This window comes from Pempheris klunzingeri, chromosome 18 (assembly GCF_042242105.1).
Source record: "Pempheris klunzingeri isolate RE-2024b chromosome 18, fPemKlu1.hap1, whole genome shotgun sequence".
Taxonomy (NCBI): Eukaryota; Metazoa; Chordata; class Actinopteri; order Acropomatiformes; family Pempheridae; genus Pempheris; species Pempheris klunzingeri.
In genome coordinates this window covers 3,687,672-3,708,950 of record NC_092029.1, presented here as the reverse complement: position 1 = coordinate 3,708,950, position 21,279 = coordinate 3,687,672, and the positions used below count along the sequence as shown (strand labels likewise).

At 43.4% G+C, this 21,279-nt stretch overlaps 1 protein-coding gene across 1 annotated transcript; it reads left to right on the top strand.

Moving 5' to 3' along the window:
- The first annotated feature begins 566 nt into the window (after positions 1–566).
- cad (carbamoyl-phosphate synthetase 2, aspartate transcarbamylase, and dihydroorotase) lies at positions 567–21,188 on the top strand. The gene is made up of 44 exons (XM_070849008.1): positions 567–821; positions 1,743–1,882; positions 1,989–2,118; positions 2,304–2,446; positions 2,731–2,872; positions 3,319–3,490; positions 5,306–5,491; positions 5,606–5,715; positions 6,039–6,181; positions 6,420–6,551; positions 6,869–7,102; positions 7,196–7,417; positions 7,521–7,709; positions 7,849–7,973; positions 8,287–8,420; positions 8,558–8,670; positions 8,906–9,070; positions 9,144–9,229; positions 9,572–9,818; positions 10,209–10,307; positions 10,429–10,653; positions 10,776–10,958; positions 11,053–11,271; positions 12,021–12,188; positions 12,321–12,503; positions 12,840–12,944; positions 13,232–13,477; positions 13,600–13,681; positions 14,176–14,342; positions 14,480–14,644; positions 14,799–14,930; positions 15,112–15,313; positions 15,430–15,620; positions 15,737–15,877; positions 16,365–16,454; positions 16,702–16,843; positions 17,074–17,267; positions 17,355–17,429; positions 17,661–17,873; positions 18,570–18,695; positions 18,813–18,968; positions 19,103–19,204; positions 19,718–19,812; positions 20,264–21,188. The coding sequence occupies exons 1-44, from the start codon at positions 740–742 to the stop codon at positions 20,361–20,363; spliced, it is 6,696 nt and encodes a 2,231-aa protein (XP_070705109.1). The 5' UTR covers positions 567–739; the 3' UTR covers positions 20,364–21,188.
- The last annotated feature ends 91 nt before the right edge of the window (positions 21,189–21,279 follow it).

Here is a 21,279-nt window from a genome sequence, read left to right as displayed (position 1 = left end):
AAATGCACCTTAAATTATCCACAGCCTTGAAGCACAATGAATTCAACTATTAACTTATGGCATTATTGTAAATATGAACTGCAAATCCTTCAAGTTGTGCAAACTGTAAATATCATGTTACCTTTGTTTTACATATGAACTTAAATTATTACATGCAAACCATTTAAACATTCCCCACTGAGGGATCAATAAACAATATCTAATCTAATTTAAGCATTAATAAACTGCATTTAGGCTTAAGTTGAGAAATGTGTTCCTTGTGGTCCATTTAGTCTGTTTTATATCCCCCATGATTTTACTTAAAGGAAAAAAGGGTTCTTAAAAGGTTGACAGTCATATACATGTAGTTATGATTACTTTACCAGTGTGGCTTTTATTTTGAAATTACCAAACGGAAACGTGGTGCGTGTTTGCGTTAAACTTACCGCACCAGGCTGCGGGCCGACTTCCACGCTGCTGGCGGCGAGTGTGGAACACTTTGTACGCATCGTCCCGTCCGACTATCCAGAAAATCATCCATCTAAACTCGTTTTTTGGGTTTTTATCGCCCCCTCATTCACCCCGGAGTCATTTATCGGGCGGACGGAACTCTGCCCGGCGTTTAACGGTTGTTTTCAGAGCGTCATCTCCATCGTGAGTTTCACGTGGAGACCGGAGCTCATCACTTCTCCGAAACACCCATCGATCATCCGGTTGATTTCCAGCATTGTCGCTCACGGAAACGCAACAAATATAAAACATGGCAACCTTGATTTTAGAGGACGGGACGACGTTCAAAGGCCTCCTGTTTGGTGCCAATGTGTCAGTGTCGGGAGAAGTTGGTGAGTCCTCTTTGAACTTTAAGCTAATTTATGAAGTTATCACCGCTACTTTAGCTAGCTCGTGCGAAATCCACCTGTATACCCAGCCGAATTTCAGGTGGACCTTTGTTCCGTGTGTCTTTTGCTGTCTAGTGTCCTAAAGTGTCATTATTAACGTGGATCAGAGTTACAGAGCGCCAAACTTCACGTTACCTTCCCTTCTCCCCACAGGACCGCGCCGCCAAACTCCATTCAAATATCTGTCAATTAAAACGTGGGGGTAGCTAATGTTGTCATCTAGCATGAGTCACGTATGCCACATGAAATGTCCTGTCTTCTCTTAAATGCCACTTCCAAATATGGCAGCTTTGGTGTCAGCTTCCTCACAGCTCCTCTTCATTTCTTTACCACTTGTGGTATTTTTATGGCAGATGGATGTCAAATAAATACCATAGTTATACAAGAAAGCATTGTGAAGAACAACTAGTTGAAAGCTGAACTGTGAGGGCCAACTTAAAGATGAGGCATTTTTGTTTTGTATTAAAGGCCAGTGTTTGCTCTATGAACCATGCACATGTGCCGATGGACAAGGCAGCGTTAAAGTGATGGATTTTTCAGTGTAGTTTTGCAGGATAAACTATACACACGCAGCAGAATGGAGGAAACCTCTGCTGGTAGTTTAGTAGAGTCCCTCACATCTGGATGCTGTGATTCAGGCCCAGTTTTAGTACAGAATTACCAGCAGATTGGTGCCAGTACTAATCAACACTTACATGTTACTTTACTTTTGTTACTTAAATAAAATGTAAAAGTGTTTGAGTGTTTTGACAATGTCTTCCTCTAACACTGCCAACACACAATACCAACATTTCATTGTGTAAGTGTGGCATGTGTGCATGAATGTGACGGAGCCGACTGCACTGAGGAATATTGTGTGTTTAGTGTTTCAGACAGGCATGGTGGGATACCCCGAGGCTCTTACTGACCCATCCTACCGCTGCCAGCTGCTGACCCTCACTTACCCTCTGGTCGGCAACTATGGCGTACCGAAGGACGAGGACGGAGAGTTTGGACTAAGCAAGGTGGGCCGTTATCAAGGAGAGCGGTCGAGGCCTTGAATTGAGACTAATGGAAGGGACATCCTCATAGCAGCACCTCGTACTTATGTGTTTTTCTTGTCTCACACAGTGGTTTGAGTCGTCGAAGATCCACGCTGCTGCTCTGATTATCGGAGAGCTGTCGGAGAGCCCCAGTCACTGGAGCTCAGTCAGGTCACTGGACGAGTGGCTCAAAGAGCAAGGTGTTCCTGGGATACAAGGTCAGAAAATCTAAATCAAAGTAATACTAATATTTAATAGTAAATAAATGAATTAACAGTTAAAAGTACTGGTGTAAATGATTTGGCGCTTGATATATAAATGAATGTATTAAACAAAAAAACACAGGCCTTTAACCTCAAATGTTAAATCATCTCTTTCAATATTTTTTTTATTTTTTCATAAGGCATTGACACCCGCCGTCTGACCAAAAAGATCAGAGAAAAGGGGACCATGTTGGGGAAGCTGGTTGTGGACGGGACTCCTGAGGACAGCATCCCATTTGATAATCCGGACCAGAAAAACCTGGTCCAGGAGGTCTCAATGAAGGTAGCTCCAAATTAATTAAAAAAAACCCTCAACATATAAAGAACTCTGCAATTAAATACTAGATTATGAGCTTTATGCCTTTGTATCTTTATGAAGTTATATAAATGTGTGCAAAGACAGAGGCAGAGTGTCCCGGCTCGAGATCAGGCAAATAGTGGTTTGATTTAGGATTTATTACCAATATAAAGCTTCATTTAAATGCTCACATTTAGACAGAACAATAATTACTGACTACCTAGTTTTATTATATTATCTGGCTATTTCCCCTTTTGAATCGTCTCCAGGAGCCCAGAGTGTTCAACCCCAGCGGCAGCTTGCGTATCACCATGGTGGACTGCGGCATCAAATACAACCAGATCCGCTGCCTGGCTGAGAGAGGAGCCTGTGTTACTGTGGTACCCTGGGACCACCCACTGGACAGCACAGGTCCGTCACACATTACCTCTGCTGATTATGGCCTTGCTTGATTCAGTGCACAGACGCACAGCAGCACATCAGCTGACTGGGGCATAAAACTCAGTGAGCACTATGTTTTAAGTGTTTTCAAAGACGTCAGCAAGTTTTAAACGTTCCCTTTTCAGAAGTAAAGTATGGGACAATGTTTGTGTTTGTTTCAAGACAACTCCCACAGCTGGAGGAAAAGCACCAGTAGCAGAAAGGTTCAAAACTCCCACCTGACATTTGACCTGTGACCTTTTGGCTGTGAAGTTGGAGATAAAGAAGTGTATTTCTGCTTTAGACGCTGCAAAGCTTAACCCTCTATGCAACAAATAAAGTCAGACACAGGCAATAAAAGGCCACATCATTTTTGTCCAGTCCTAAATAGAAGTAGCACAAGCATTATATTTGATTTATTTTCTCGTCTTTGGTAGATTTTGATGGTTTGTTCATCAGTAATGGTCCCGGGGATCCCCAGCTCTGTCAGACCACCATCAGCAACGTGAGGAAGGTGGTCTGCGTGGAACATCCCAAGCCAGTTTTCGGTATTTGCCTCGGACACCAGCTGCTCTCTTTAGTCATCGGATCGAAGACCTACAAGATGAAGTTAGTACCTCAAAGTGAACACTTGCATACACCTAAATAATTTAGATTCCAAAGGTTCAGGATATGATTGTAAGTTAACAGTGTAAGTACTAAAATTAGAAAATACATTAATGTAAAATTGCCAAACCATTTTTCCAATATTGTTACTGAAAGATTCTAGTTCACCGAACTCAACCAGGAAACAACTGAAATGAGCAAATTCCTGAATCAAAGTGCTCAAAATCATTTTAATTTCAAGGGTAAAACTTATACAGGGTGTGGAGGCCTACTTTTTTTTTTTTTCTACACAGAAGTATCAATAAGGGAATCGATACAGAAACAACAAGGAGAATTGATGATTGCAATCTTACCAATTCCCATCCTTGATTAACACCACAATGTTTGTGTAAAGAACTGTTTGAGCAATATGTCCTTGAGTGTTAAAAAATGTTGATTAATTGGTCACAGACGTTATCATTCACTGTCTGAGTTGAGAAATACTTTAGTCTGTAGCTACATTTTGCTGTGATTTATTGGGAAAACTGTAAATATCTCCCAGTGCTGAAACAGTCAGTCTCTAAAGAAGAAGAAGTGAGGTATGCACTCACGCCTGGAGCTCCGGCTGTCTCTTGCCAAGCTTATAGAAGATTATTGGAACAGGACAAAGACAGAAATGTGCCCTCAGTGACCTGCGTCCGGGAACCTCTTCAAAACCCTTTTACACTCTCTAGAAACACAGACATTGGTGCCCGCACACTTTCTTTGGGAGAGTTGTGATGTGAACTGCAGATTTCTGCTGTTCTCAGCAGTCTGGGCTCTCCTGTGTGTGCAGCCGAGTGTTTGGCCTGACCGCCCTTGTTATGAATAAGACTGAACAAACAAGCCGGCGCGCAAGACACGGCCGTCCGCTCCTCACTGCCACATCTGTGGTGTTAGGGAGGTGTTTTTTTTTTTTTTCCCCTGAGAGTTCACTGATGGGAGCTTTATCAGGCTCGCTGCGAAGGTCACAGTGGGCATCAAATGTTTCCATTACTCCACCGGAGGAATGTGGCTGCCACCTTGGCACACGATGGTGGGATTTCAGAGAAATTCAAATTACATTTAGTTCACAGGGTTTTCTTTTTGTTGGATCCCAATACATGTTTCCTCTTTACCTGGACCTGATAATCCAATGTAGCTGGATTATATTAACACCTAAATGTTTCCTTTGCTGACTTGGTTATACATGACAACACCCTGTATACGTTTTATCCTTGAAATTAAAAGGATACTTTGATTCAGGAATTTAGAGTTCAGTGAACTAGAATCTTTCAGTAACAATATTGGAAAAATGGTTTGGCAATTTGACATTAATATGGCAAAGATGTATTTCTTACACTGTTGCACAGAACTCCCACAATGCTTGAAGATAACGGCAGAATGTTTTAGGTTTTATTTTTTAACTAAAGTAATTTACGGTTTGACTTTTTATTGAGGTTTTTGATGGCTGGTATATATATTTTTATATAATCTATAATAACAGCCACATTTTACAATTTAGATGAAAATATCAACCTATCGTACTTATTCCAGTGGATTTCTTTTACTTTTCACATCGGAAGAGTCTCTGATAAGACATTAAATCATGGGATAGCTCCATTAACACAACTGCAGCTACTACCACAAATAATGTCTAATTATAATGTGTTCAGCTTCACATCTTTCCATGTGCAGCTGGTGGCCTCGATCATATACGTCATATCGTTTCATATTAAAGTTGGACAGCACCAAATAGACCACATACTGTTTTTGTTTTAAAGTACATCATGTAACTGACTCTTCTCTTTTGTGTTTCAGGTACGGTAACCGCGGCCACAACCAGCCGTGCATCCACAAGGGAACAGATCGCTGCTTCATCACCAGTCAGAACCACGGGTTTGCTGTCGACCCCGACACCCTGCCCAAAGACTGGGACGTCCTCTTTACCAACGCCAATGATCACACCAACGAGGGCATCGTGCACAACACACAGCCCCTGTTCAGGTAACGGGCTCAGCCGCGCTGGCTGATGTGAGAGTACGCATCAGAAACGGCAAAAATGAGTTGAGCAGACTCGTATGTGAATGTGATCGAAGCCTTTTGTGGTGCATTTTTCAGTGTTCAGTTCCACCCGGAGCACATGGCCGGTCCCACAGACCTGGTCGGCCTGTTTGACGTCTTCCTCGACACCGTGAAAGACCACAAGGAGGGCAAGACTACCAAATCTGGTAACAACAAATTAAGTCTTTCTATCATGTCTTTAATCATCACAGTGCTATTTTTGAGACTTTCTTTCTGTCTGTTGCTAAAATAAGCCTTGATTGTCTTGTTTCCTCCTTACAGAAGAGTTTTATGTAAGTTAAAGTTAATTCAGAGCTTTAAGTAGACGACTAGTTGAGTATTAACTGTTACACTGTTGTAACACACTTGTTACTGTGCTGGTGCTTTTATTGTTGTCTACTTGTGTTTAAGTGTATAACAGTAATTGTCTATGAATAGGAGCAACAAAATGAATCTCTTGTGTGTGTGTGTGATTTTTTTTTTTTTCCAGTGAAGCAGCGTCTGATGGACCACCTCACCTACCCGGGGTCCCCGAAGCCTGAGGACGTATTCCGACCCAGGAAGGTCCTCATCCTGGGCTCTGGAGGACTGTCCATCGGCCAGGCTGGAGAGTTTGACTACTCTGGCTCCCAGGTCTGTCAGGAATACCTTCTGGTCGGAGTGGCGACGTTGTTGTTGTTGTAAAAGTTATTTTTGGCTGCAAATTAGGAGCCTATGAGGGAAGATAATCAGGTGTTGAGTAGTCCAACGTTGGACCTCTGAACGTTTTACTATATATTTTTTCTTAAGGGTTGTAAAAGAGCAACACATGACCAGACAGTTATTATGTATGAGGTGTGAATGCTAGATCTTGTTTTGTTTTGTTTTCCAGGCTATTAAGGCTCTGAAGGAAGAGAACATCCAGACTGTGCTGATCAACCCAAACATTGCCACTGTCCAGACCTCCAAAGGCCTGGCGGACAAAGTCTACTTCCTGCCCATTACACCGGAGTATGTCACTCAGGTAAGGATGAACTCTTTTGACTGTCATTAAAGAGAAGAGAGAATATGTGGAAATACTGGGGGTTTGAAATTCCTAGACAGGTTTTTGTAATTCTAGTCAGAACAAAATGTACGAACTCCGTTAATTATACATTCAATAGTATCTACAGTGGTGAGGGGGGGGGATCCAGAATCTGACTTCTTCCACCTTTTGTTTCATCTGTGTAACCTTTGGTTGAACCCAAGAATTGTATTAAGGTTTAAAGTTCGGAACAAATGAAAGAACACTGTGTGGTTCATACAGTAATTGTTTCTATGGGGTACATATTCTGTGGTTAGGTGATAAAGAACGAGCGTCCAGACGGAGTCCTGCTGACCTTCGGTGGTCAGACCGCTCTGAACTGCGGCGTGGAGCTGACCAAGCTGGGCGTCCTGGAGAAGTACAAAGTTAAGGTTCTGGGAACGCCGGTGGCCTCCATCGAGATGACTGAAGACAGGAAGATCTTTGTGGAGAAAATGGAGGAGATCAATGAACATGTTGCCCCCAGTGAAGCAGCACTGTCTGTGGAGCAGGTGAGGAGACGCATTAATACACTGCAGCAAGCAGCCCGGATCCATCGGCCCCTCTTCACTTTGTCTAAATGTGCCTTTTTCACTGTGCTGTAGGCCGTGGCAGCTGCAGAGCGACTAGGCTACCCTGTTCTGGTTCGTTCAGCCTTCGCTCTCGGTGGTCTGGGCTCGGGCTTCGCTAATAACGGAGAGGAGCTAACCTCTCTGGTGACATCGGCCTTCGCCCACACCTCCCAGGTCCTGGTGGACAAGTCCTTGAAAGGCTGGAAGGAGATCGAGTACGAGGTGGTCCGTGATGCCTACGACAACTGTGTCACTGTGAGTAAAGAGGAGACATGTTGTCAAAACTAATTCCATGTTATGTTGCATACATAACTTATGATACGTGACAGTATAGTTGAGACACGATCTTCTTGTTCAGGTGTGTAATATGGAGAATATTGACCCTCTGGGCATCCATACCGGAGAGTCCATCGTGGTGGCGCCCAGTCAGACGCTTAATGACCATGAATACAACATGCTGAGGAACACCGCCATCAAAGTCATCCGGCACCTTGGCATCGTAGGGGAGTGTAATATCCAGTACGCTCTTAACCCAGAGTCTGAGCAGGTATGCACACAGTATTTAAAAACACAAACTAACTTTGTCTGCTGTTCATACCAATACACACAGGCTTGTTTCCAGTGACACTGAAGTACAGACACATAAACAGATTCTGCTCTAACGTGTGTATGCTGATGTTTTGCAGTATTACATCATCGAGGTGAACGCCCGTCTGTCGCGGAGTTCAGCCCTGGCCAGTAAGGCGACCGGTTATCCTTTGGCCTATGTAGCGGCTAAACTTGGCCTGGGGATCCCGCTGCCACTACTCAAGTATGTCTCCCTTTTAATAAATGCAAAAAGAAAATCATCCCTCACCCCTGATTTAAGAGTACTGCTGTTTTTCTGAAATGTAGAAGTGAGTGTTAAACTGGAAAAAGAGCTTTCCTGTGTAGAAGCAGGTGTTAATATGTAGATGGCTTTGTTTATTCGAAATTCAGGTTTGGCCGTGTAAAATAAATTCTAATGATAGCCAGCATTTGTCATTTGTCTCATTTAATCAGTTTTTCCTGTTCCAGTTTTTTCTTTCCTGTGTGATTCAATGAAAATCTGTAAATGTGTTTTTTATTTATTTATTTTTTTTTAGGAACTCTGTTACCAACTCAACAACTGCAAACTTTGAGCCTAGTTTGGACTACTGCGTGGTGAAGGTGCCTCGCTGGGATCTCAGCAAGTTCCTCAGGGTTTCCACCAAGATTGGCAGCTCCATGAAAAGTGTTGGTGAGAGGCAGTGAACTATATTTTCTCATAATTTTCAATGTGGATTTGATGAGCTCAACCGTAGCCTGTTGTCTTCTAAAGATGCATTAACACAGAACAACAGTGACATACTTTTTTTTTTTTTTTTTTCTCAACAGGTGAGGTGATGGCTATTGGCCGCAGCTTTGAGGAGGCCTTCCAGAAAGCTCTGAGGATGGTGGATGAAAACTGTGTTGGCTTTGACCACACAATCAAGCCTGTCTCTGAAAAGGTAAAAGTGCCCCTCAGTTTTAAACCCTTATTTTTTGTTTTTACTCTTTGTAAGCTGTGACTGGAGCACTGTGAGCCCCTCTTAAATGTTACCACTATCTAATATCAAATCTCCTCTGTTACTGTGTATGTGGCTGATGTCATCACAGTTAACAGAGTATTTGGCCAGATGCTGAAAGCTGACCGCACAGCGATAGTTGTTCACATGCCTCGCTCTTGCCCTCCGTCCTCACCAGGAGCTGCAGACTCCGACAGATAAGCGAATCTTTGTTTTGGCGGCGGCCCTCAGAGCCGGCTACACGGTGGACCAGCTGTACGAGCTCACCAAGATCGACCGCTGGTTCCTCCATAAGATGAAGAACATCGCTGACCATGAGCGCCTGCTGGAGACCTACAACCAGGTGAGTCACTGATGAGAGGAGGCTAACAAGAAAAGGAAGCAGCAAAGTTTGTTAACATCGTTCTTCCCACCAGGATGAGAGTGCCATGCCTCCGGAGGTGATGAGAAAGGCCAAGCAGCTCGGCTTCTCAGACAAGCAGATAGCACAAGCTGTACAGAGGTGAGTGGGAAAGACGAGATGGGCCACAGGACACCTTGTCTGATACTTTTTAGGCTAAATGTAGATCCATGTTTGACCAGAGTAAGAGAATGCAGGATGTATGGAGGTGATCTCACTGTGTGTGAGGCTTGAGTAAATGAGTCTCCTCATCTGGAAAACTGAGATACTGATTAATAACACAAACCTGCTCTGTCATCTCAATACTTACTGGTCCTTCACGTGGAGTGATATGAAGCAGCAGAAACTACAAAATGATATTTGTGTTTACATTTCTTCATCAGTTTGTTCTCATTTATACCAAAATTGGTGGTCTGACGTTTTTTTTTTTTTTTCCTCCTACAGCACAGAGCTTGTAGTGAGAAAGCTGCGCCACGACTGGTCCATCCTGCCTGTAGTGAAGCAGATCGACACAGTGGCGGCTGAATGGCCGGCCTACACAAACTACCTGTACTTGACCTACCACGGCACAGAGAACGACCTGCACTTCAACGACCAGCACGTCATGGTGATCGGCTCGGGCGTGTACCGCATCGGCAGCAGCGTGGAGTTTGATTGGTGTGCAGTCGGGTGCATCACAGAGCTCAGGAAGGTCGGTCCTACATGAGCTCATTATGCTTTGACTGTACTATGATTTTGCATGTTAATAACCACAATGGAGTCACACTGAGATACTTAAACAAGTAGCCTGATGTAATCAGTGGATGAACAGTATGTACATAACAATTAATTAGATTTTAAATTATGCATTTTAAAAAATGCATAATTAATGTGCCATTAATAATTCTATTCTATTTAAAAAGGATTTTAAATGGACTGTCTACCCCTCTCTATGTCCCTGTTTCAAAACGTTGACTTGATTATTAAACTTTAGATTTTGTTATTTCATTGTATACTTGAAATACATGAAAATAAGATGGTGGCTGACAACCAGTTAACCAAATGTTTAAAACAATATGTCATGTTGTCTCGTTTCTTGCAGATGGGCTTTAAGACCATCATGGTGAACTACAACCCAGAGACGGTCAGCACAGACTATGACATGTGTGACCGCCTCTACTTTGACGAGATCTCCTTTGAGGTGAGACTTTCCCACTAATTAGAAAGTAATGACATTAACAAACATCTTTAGGAGAAGATTTAGTGTTGATGTTTTAAGAGGAACACCTTTGAGGTTAATGCGTGTCTTACATGTATCTCAGGTGGTGATGGATATCTACGAGAGGGAAAACCCAGAGGGAGTGATCCTCTCCATGGGAGGCCAGCTGCCCAACAACATCGCCATGTCGCTGCACCGTCAGCAGTGCCGCATCTTGGGAACCTCGCCGGAGTTCATCGACTGTGCCGAGAACAGGTTCAAGTTTTCCCGAATGCTGGACACCATCGGGATCAGCCAGCCACAGTGGAAGGAGCTCTCTGACACTGAGGTAGAACAGAATACAATATATCTCAAAACTAAATAGCTTTTTTTCTGCATTTTTAGGAAGACAAGTTTGTGTTTTTAACAAAATATTTCATGGTCTTCACATCTGTTTCTTTTTTTCTCCAGTCTGCTGTGAAGTTTTGTGAGACTGTGGGTTATCCCTGTCTGGTTCGTCCTTCCTACGTTCTCAGCGGAGCCGCCATGAACGTCGCCTACGGTGACAGTGACCTGGAGAAATTCCTGAGTAGCGCTGTAGCTGTGTCCAAGGAGCACCCTGTTGTCATCTCCAAATTCATACAGGAGGCCAAGGTTAGAAGGAGAGACTCTCAGTAGTTGGAGTTTAGCTCTAATTTTATAAAATCAAATTAGAGTCAGAGTTCAATGTGTCTGTGACATTTTCCAGGAGATAGACGTGGACGCCGTAGCCTGTGACGGGGTAGTGATGGCCATCGCGGTGTCTGAACATGTGGAGAACGCTGGCGTTCACTCTGGTGATGCCACACTGGTGACGCCACCCCAGGATCTCAATCAGAAGACGATTGAGAGGATTAAGATGATCGTCCATGCCATCGGCCAAGAGCTGCAGGTCACCGGACCTTTCAACCTGCAGCTGATTGCAAAGGTGAGAATCGTTCTGGCTCTGACATGGTGAAATGTTTAAGGATGTATTTAGAGCTGAAGGAATTTAATATATTTTACACTGTTGGTAGGCAGTGTTTAAATGATTTGTTTTGTTAGACTGTCTTATGGAGCATATGGCTACAGACAGTACAGTTAACAAAGTGCAAAATGTAATTATATTAATTACTGAAACAAGCTTAGCCTGATGTCAGATCTCTGAATCACCAGTCACACACACTCTCTGAATTGTACAGCGACTCAAATGGCTCCACTGCTCTGACTGCAAAGTGTTTCCACAAGCTGGTTCAGGTCCAGCAATGGGAGCTTTGTTGTTGGGGACTTGATCTTTCTACGTAGCGAGCTAGCTACACCCCTGAAAAATGACAAATCACAAATGCATATAATTCTTTGGTTGTTTTTGGAAAAACTGCAAACTGCAAAAGCAGCGTTTGTCTTTTCAAAAAATGATATTTGGCAGATGTCACTTGTTACTGATTTGTTGGGGCAAAACAAAGAATAAATCGGGCGAAAAACAAACTCACTTTATCAGACTTTTCTTGCCTGTTAGTCATTTATTACTCTTAATGCTGATGAAGATAAAGATAAATCATTCATCACACTGTAGCAGACACTCAGTCAGGCGAGGAAGGTAGAGTGAGGGTCAAAAATAACAGCACTGTGGTATAAAATCATTGGCTGTTCCGTTAACAGTGTTTTAACACTGTGATGATGCTGTGCTTTTTCTGCCAGGATGACCAGCTGAAGGTGATTGAGTGCAACGTCCGAGTCTCCCGCTCCTTCCCCTTCATATCCAAGACACTGGGTGTGGATCTTGTTGCCCTGGCAACTCAGGCCATTATGGGGGAGGACGTTGAGCCTGTGGGCCTAATGAGAGGAAAAGGAATTGTTGGAGTCAAGGTAACTAGTCCAGCTTGAAACCTGTTGTCAGTAGTTTCAGCCTCTATGGAGACTTTTTTACTTAAATCTGAGAAACTATCTGTCAGCTGTGCATCATGTATTCCTCCTAACCATATGCCACATGTCCTCCAGGTTCCTCAGTTTTCATTCTCCCGGCTGGCCGGAGCTGATGTGGTGCTCGGGGTGGAGATGACCAGCACTGGTGAGGTGGCCTGTTTTGGGGAGAACCGATACGAGGCGTACCTCAAAGCCATGCTCTCCACAGGCTTCAAGATCCCCAAAAAGAACATCCTGCTCTCCATTGGCAGTTATAAGGTACTTACAGGAAGTGACCGACATTAAACGCTCTGTCAGTCGGGATTGAAGAAAGGGTTGTTGTGTTCAGCTGGTCCAGCTAGAAAAAAAAAATATTTATTGAATTTTGCATATACATATATTCTAACTAATAATTAGACAATGAAATGAAAGGCCACTTATTCATGTAGAAATAAGCTGTTTGTTCCAAACTAATCTGTGAGTCAAGGTCTTAAAGTATTTCTATCAAGCCATTTTCCATATCAACAAATATTGACAGACCACACACAGTCGATACAAACTGAGTCATTGACACTAAAGCTTATAAGTTGTTTCCTGTGTTTTGTGTGTTTCCAGAACAAGAGTGAGCTGCTGCCCACCGTGCAGGCTCTGGAGTCTCTGGGTTATGACCTGTATGCCAGTCTGGGTACTGCAGACTTCTACACAGAGCACGGAGTCAAGGTACCTGAAAATATGTTTAGAATTATTTCATCACACCAGCAGACGTCCCCTAATAGCGAAACCTCTGATTTTTAAGTATTCGCTCTCTACAGCTTTGTCCTATAATAACACATTTGCTACTTCTTGGATCGACCAACAGCAAGTTGGTGTTAAAAAAACCTCTTAACTATGGAGTCAGAAATCTCATATTCTTCCTTATTTTTCCTCTTTATTTTACTATTAAAATGAAACCTAAGAGAAAAACTATTGTCACTTCTGACATTTATGTCTGATGCTTCCTGTTCCAGGTGACAGCAGTGGATTGGCCATTTGAGGAGGATGACAGCGAGTGTCCCACTAAAGAGAAGCAGCGCAGCATCATGAACTACTTGGAGGAAAACCACTTTGATCTGGTCATCAACCTCTCCATGAGGAACAGTGGAGGTCGCAGGCTCTCCTCCTTTGTCACCAAAGGCTACAGGACGAGACGCATGGCCATCGACTACTCTGTCCCACTCATCATTGATATCAAGTGCACCAAGCTCTTTGTCCAGGTGAGGAAAATGTCTTGGCTTTTTTGTTTACTTGGTTGTTTAACTCTTAGTACTGCAGAAGCTTTTAGACTCTTATTTGGCAGCTCAGTAATATGATTACTCATAATATGATGTGTTTTCAGGCTCTTCGTCAGATCGGTAGGACTCCGCCAGTGAAAACTCATATTGACAGCATGACATCCCAGACGCTGGTCCGTCTGCCTGGTAAGTCGCTGCAGCCAGCAGAAGCAGCTCTTGACTGACTGATGTGTTGATCTTCTCTGGCTGATCGTGGGCACTTTGAGGGGCTCTGATAGTTTGTCTGCAACTTCAAAATGGGGAACAGACTGAACTAATGTCAGGTCATTTGTAGAAGGAACATTTAGATGGCACTACAAAAATAGATGAGCTTTGAAAGAAATGTCTTTTCGCATAAAGATGTACTGAATTGTGACGTCTTGACGGGTAATATTTATCTTATTTTGCCATCATTGCCACGATGAATTTCATTTCAAGCAACATTGATAAATAAAACAAATCGTAGTATTTTGTTTGGATGATGTATGCAGGAATATGAGTAATCAAACTACTTTATGTTCAGTGTGAAACCAGGATAGGAGTGATGATAATTAGAATCTTTGTGTGTCTGCTAATGTATGTACTGTTGGGTGAAAAATATCAAAACAAGGTAAAATCTGTTTTTTGTGATGGATTGTTAGGGCTGATCGACGTGCATGTTCACCTGCGGGAGCCTGGTGCCACACACAAGGAGGATTTCTCCTCCGGTACAGCAGCTGCTCTGGCGGGAGGAGTGACCATGGTGTGTGCGATGCCCAACACGTCCCCTGCCATCACCGACCCCGGCACTCTGGCCCTGGTACAGAAGGTACGCCCAGATTTTCTTTTTGGTTTAATCGTGTTTGTTTTTTTTTAGAGATCCTCTCTGGTGGTCTGTTTTCCAAGTGTTAAATTGAGCTTAACAGGAGTAAAATGAAAGAAAACTATCCTGTGTTTTATCATCAGCTGGCCAAAGCAGGCTGCCGGTGCGACTACGCCCTGTATGTGGGTGCCGCTTCAGACAACGCCGCTGTCCTGCCGTCCATCGCTAGCCAGGCTGCCGGCCTGAAGATGTACCTGAACGACACGTACTCCACCCTCAAGATGGACAACGTGTCTCTCTGGATGGAGGTAGGCCGAGCCACGGAGTATTTTTGAACTCTTTAACAAACCGCTTAAGTAGCTCAAGTTGAACTTTTAGTTAATTTCTGTGAGTTGTAGAGAAAAAACAGTGTCTACATGTCCCACTGTGCTCACTGAACTGACCTTGTGGTTCTCTGTGCAGCACTTTGAGAAGTGGCCCAAGCTGATGCCCATCGTTGCTCACGCTGAGAAGCAGACGGTGGCTGCGATCCTCATGGTGGCCCAGCTCTACCAGCGGCCAGTCCACATCTGCCATGTGGCCAAGAAGGAAGAGGTAAAAGGCTTTTTTACAACTATTATAGAGGCTGCTGAGGCAATGATTTGTAGTGCTATAGTACCAAAAAGAGAATATCTTCAATACCTTTTTTCAAAGATATGTTTTTAGATTATTAGCTTAAGTAATGAACATGTCCAAGGTCTCTCTTATTAACTTCTTATCTCTTCTTCTTTTTCAGATCTCGATCATCCGAGCGGCAAAGCAGAAGGGCATCCAGGTCACATGTGAGGTGGCGCCTCATCACCTCTTCCTTTGTGAGGATAATGTGGCAGAGATCGGCGATGGACGGGCGCAGGTCCGACCCATGCTGGGAACAAGGGAGGACATGGAGGCTCTCTGGGAAAACCTGGACATCATTGACTGCTTCGCCACCGACCACGGTCAGTAACCGCACATTCGGTTTAAGTCGCCGACCACAGAAATCGGTCTGTTTGTCGAAGCTAAGGGTAGATTGTTCATTTCTTCTCCTGAACTCTTTTGTTTCTGTTTTGGTTAGCTCCCCACTCCGTAGAGGAGAAGAACAGTGACCACCCTCCTCCAGGTTTCCCCGGCCTGGAGACGATGCTGCCGCTCCTGCTGACGGCTGTCAGTGATGGACGTCTTACTCTGGATGATATCATCAGGCGTCTTTATGACAACCCACGCAGGATCTTCAACCTGCCTGTCCAGGAAAACACATATGTGGAGGTACACACTGATAAAACATGATACCTGTTCACTACGTCCTGCTAAAACCAACTCATAATCTGACAAATAATGCCCACACTTCTATTTTAATTACTTAATCCTTGACACTCTTTCAGGTGGACTTGGAGCAGGAGTGGGTCATTCCTCCGGCCATGCAGTTCACTAAGTCAAAGTGGACTCCTTTCCAGGGTCAGAAGGTGAAGGGTAAAGTCCGCCGTGTGGTTCTACGAGGAGAGGTGGCCTACATTGATGGCCAGGTCAGCAGTCACACACACAAACATGATTCAATAACAATATGTTTATGGATTATAGTGAATGTTTTCTATTTGAATGGATGTTTTTTTGTTTGTAACATTTATTGTGGTCTAAAGAAATTATTATAAAAACTTCAAATTAAAAACTTATTATAACTTGTACTTATTATTAAAAACTTGCAGTTACATGCAAAAGTAAACACTAAATCTCCAATTGCTCTCCTGCTTTTCAGTCAATGCAGATTTCTCTCTTAAACATGTGGTTTTTGGTCTGTGTTTGGCTCATTATGATGCTGATGTAGCTTATTTTAAGGAGTGCACAAATGCTGGAAAATGAGAAAATATTAATAGTGTAGTTCATCATTTTACATTTGAAAATGTAAACACAACCTGCCTCCCTACATGTGCACAAACAGAATTTTATGGAATATTTTTTTATGTCACTTGATTGGTGGAAAACTTTAAAGCTGTTGTTCTTTCTGTCTGTCAGGTGTTGGTGCCTCCCGGCTATGGTGAAGACGTGAAGACTTGGCCCGCTGGATCAATCCATCCTCCTGAACCTGTGAAAGAAAGTCCCATGGTATTCTAAGTGGGGAAAAATAATTATGCACAGCTGTGATAGAAACTGAAGAATTCAAAGCAAATACTCAGTGTTTGTTAGTCTGGAGCACGTGTAGTAATACTGGTACATTTATTCTACTCCTCTAAACTTGGTTTTATTTGTGAACCACCCAGGATGCTGGTTAATAGCAGCAGATATTAACATGTAGAAGAAACTGCTGTTTTGTGGGTAGATGTCGTCTGACTGTGTATCTCCTGTGCTTCAGACTCCAGAGCACCCACGTCCCACTCCTCCCCGGGAGGGCCCGGTCCGAACCCGAGCACCCAGCCCTCGCCGATCAGCAGGAGAGAGCCGCTACCTGCTGCCACCTCGCATCCACCGCTCCTCTGATCCCGGACTACCACCAGGTACTACAACTCCCATAATGCTGGTGATTGGACATAAACATTTCTTGTGCAGCAGAAGCTCAGATGCTTCCTGTAGTGCAGGTTTCATACTTTCCTGCTCAGTTAAACCATCTGCACAAAGCTGAAGCTGTTCAGAGGTGGAAATAAACTTAACCTTACGTTTCTTACTTTGAAATGTATCACCTGCCTTCTATTTACTCTGATACATTGGGTCTCTGTGTCCTCTGCAGAGATGGTTATGCTCCCGCCAGCCGGTGCCGGTGACTGCTACAGCCACCCCCCTCCTCTGTCCAGGATTCTGTCCCCTCAGTCAGGACCAGGACCGATACCTGCTGGACAGGCGTCCCACTTCCAGACCTCTCCTCTGCTGCACCTGCTGGTGGGCCAGCACATCCTGTCCGTCAGGCAGTTCAGCAAGGAGCAGGTAGAAAACACTAAAAAAATGAAACGACTACTTGATATCTGACACTTCAATGACACTTTAATGCAAATTATTCCTTCTTTGTTTCAGATCTCGCATCTTTTTAATGTTGCCCACACTTTGCGTATGATGGTTCAGAAGGAACGAAGTCTAGACATCCTGAAGGTTGGTCCTCTTCACAAAGACAAGACAAACAAAGATGTTAATTTTATCACTCACTGAATTAGAAATGCAAGAGAACTAACAGAGCAAGCATTAGCGTCTCTGTGGCTCTAAACAAAATTGTATTTGAGCAACACACACACATTTGGGTTTGGGAAGATGTACTACTGCCTACTATCTCAAGTCTGCCTCTGGCCCAGCTCAAAAGCTAGTCCCTTGTTCCCTACTGTCCAGGGTAAGGTGATGGCGTCCATGTTCTACGAGGTCAGCACTCGCACCAGTAGCTCCTTCGCGGCGGCCATGCAGCGCCTGGGCGGCTCGGTCGTCCACTTCAGTGAGTCCACCTCATCCACACAGAAAGGAGAATCTCTGGCCGACTCTGTCCAGACCATGAGCTGCTACACCGACGTTCTGGTGCTCCGACACCCAACACCCGGAGCTGTGGAGGTGTGTTCCAGCTTTCATTCAGCCTTTTTGTAACATCCAGCACGATTAGATGTGTGACTTCACCACCTGTTGCTGTGTGCAAAACAAATAATATGACATTTGACAAATAATGACATTAAATCGGTGTTGGAGATCAAATAATCTTACTTTTTTCACAGTTCCTGGCTGATTTAAGTGTGTTTTAGGTTCAGTTTTTGCATTGTTATTTGTACACACACACACGATACAAGCAGATGTTTTGGTATACATCCCTTGGAGGTAGTTTCTTAAAAAAATGTGATTGAGGTTTATACAGTTTTTACAGTTAAAAAATCATCAGTTAATAATCATTGGCCTCTTTTCTGCATGTTTATCAGTCAACATCTGTGCTGATATTGAAACACTGATAAGAGTATGTTGGTCTTTCGTGCTTTCTTTTTGTTCTCTCTCATTCAATGTAGAAACTTGTGAAAAATCCCAACTCGTCCCACATAATTAGCTTTCAGCTGCATCTTATGGTTTTCATCAACAAACAGAAGTGACATCTTTAAGAATCTCAAATGTAGATACTTGATAAGTACAGGTAAACATAAGTGACGTTCTCTGCGTTGAAGCTGAGTCTTATAAATACTGTATGTACTTGTGTGTTGTGTTTTCTGTAACTGCATAGCTTTCATCATATTTTCTGTCTTCGTTGTTTCCCTCTGTGGCGCTCAGAGTGCGTCACGTCATTGCCGTAAGCCTGTGATCAACGCTGGAGACGGTGTGGGGGAGCATCCGACCCAGGCCCTGCTGGACGTCTTCACCATCAGAGAGGAGCTGGGGACGGTCAACGGCATGACGGTGAGCGACGGCAGACTATTTCTAGTCCAGCTGCCACTTCAACGTCAACCCATGTTCTGATTTAGTTTCAAGCTTCGTTAGAGAAAATCTTTATGGCTCACGTTTTCATTACATCAGATAACTATGGTTGGGGATCTGAAACATGGCCGCACAGTTCACTCCCTCGCCAAACTGCTGACTCAGTACCGCATCACGCTGCGCTACGTGGCTCCCAAGGACCTCCACATGCCGGCCGAGATCATCAGCTACGTGGCCTCAAAGGGCATCAAACAGGTGCGGACTGAACATTACAGTGTGACAACAACAAGCCTAATTATTAACTTCTTGCGTGTTATTTTCTGACTCTGACAAAAGCAAATGATAGAACACTGAGACTAAACAGGATGGTGTGTTTTACCTGTTTGCAGGAGGAGTTTGACAGCATCGAGGAAGCTCTGCCTGAGACCGACGTCCTCTACATGACGAGGATCCAGAAGGAGAGGTTTGCATCTGAGGAGGAGTACAACGCTGTAAGTTCATCAGCCGCTCTCGCTTTGTCTCTTCAGATTAAGGCCGCAAAGGAGTCATAAATTACATATTTTAAAGGAAACTTTACACTAAATTTGCATTGTTCTGAGGTTTTTTTCCACATGTACCAGCACTTTATTACTGCTGATCCTCTCTGTCACCTAAAGCATTGATCTAAGAATTAACTATCTATGATCGTGTCAGTGAAAGTGAAGTAGTGAGCCATCCTTTGACTTTGACTTTACTGAGAGTAAAGAGTGTCCTGGCAGAGGCTCCTACTCTCTGCAGCCAGTCTGAGCCTCTCTGGCTACTGAAAATGTGTTTGAGAAATCCTTTATCCCAAAATCAATGTCCTTAACTCAACAAGTGACTGATGAGATCTAAGACACAGATAATGACATGAAACTGTAATGTGTAATTTAATCCTGTCTGCTTTTATTTTGCTATATACATGCAGTGTTTTCTGAATATAGAAGCAGGACAATTGTGACTTTTTTTTTTTTTCCCGTTCTCAGTGTTTTGGCCAGTTCATCCTGACCCCTCACATCATGACTGTAGCCAAAAAGAAGATGGTGGTGATGCATCCACTGCCCAGAGTCAATGAAATCAGGTAAGGCCCAATCAGAACCATCATACATCCTCATAGAATTGGCTAAAACTCCAGGGGTTCCTTTTGTAAAAGGTGAATTTGATTGATTCAGAGTTTAGAAAAATGCCAGTCAGATGCTCACAGAGTTCAACGATGTTCAACTTCAAATTGCTTGTTTTGCCTTGAACCAAAAAATGTTTGGATCACATTGATGAAACAGAGAAAACCAAAGAATTCTGACTCTTTGTGAGGCTGGAACTCGTGCTTGTTTCTCATTTTTGCTTTGAGAAACAACTTAAGTGGCTCATCGTTATCAGAATATTTGCAGATGAATCGACTAATCATAGCAGCTGTTGTCATGTTATGAGAGCTCAGAAATATCATTACATATCGATTTATTGTGAATTACGAGCTACAACTTATTACAGCCTATTTCATGTAGTCTTATGCTCCCTTTGCGTTTGTCTTTCAGTGCCGAGGTGGACACAGACCCTCGGGCCGCGTATTTCCGTCAGGCAGAGAACGGCATGTACATCCGAATGGCCCTGCTGGCCACCGTACTGGGCAGATAGATCCACGTGCTGCATATTTGTAGCACGGGTTTTCACACCTTTTTAGAGTGATAAATGTTAGACACAAGCATTTTCTTTACTGGAATCTGTGGATATCTTGTTTACAGTCTTTGAGGGGGTGTACGATGAGTAATAGGATGCTGCTTCTCCTCACTTTGACACACTACAAAATTACTATATTTCATTACAGCAACTAGATTTTTTTTTTAATGTCTTAAAACACAATTAACAATTTATCATGAACATGTGTCTTAACTAGAAAATAACTTGGATGCTGTATTTGGACCAGGGTGACGGTTAATAGATCATCTGTGTTTGTGCATCAATGAGCCAACAGGGCGAGCTGGAGGAAAAAAGGGGGGTGGAAGTTAAAAACCTCGGTGGCGCTACAATGTGTGATATCATTGAAATGCATCTTTTGGGTGCAGGGTCAAGTGTGCAGCCGCTGTAGCTAAGCTGCTGCAGCTGTGTCCCCATCCACTCCAATGTAGGCACATTTAAAGGGACCAGTTAGGATGTGAAAAGGGAGGAAACGACTGCCTGCAGCTCTGCGTGAGGGGATCGCTCCATAGTTATCGATAATGGTACCAGTTACATTTTACTGTATGAAAACCTGTTGTTCTCTATGACATTCCTTTGCTTAAATGTGTAGCGTTCGCTGACGGTGGATGAATATCCTCTACGAATGGTCTGTGATGGTTTCTGGGACAATGCTGTAACTGTCAGTGATTTCTTATTCTGTTTAGAGGCAAAGTTTTTGTTTTCTTTTTTTTATCCTAATGGAAATTAATGTCATTTCACTGTTGGTGAATTTCTTTGCATAATGTGGAGAAATAAATAATAAAACAACAATTTTCCCTTTTTGTAGTTGCGGCTCTTATTAATATCCATCACGTGATGTAACTGGATGTAATTA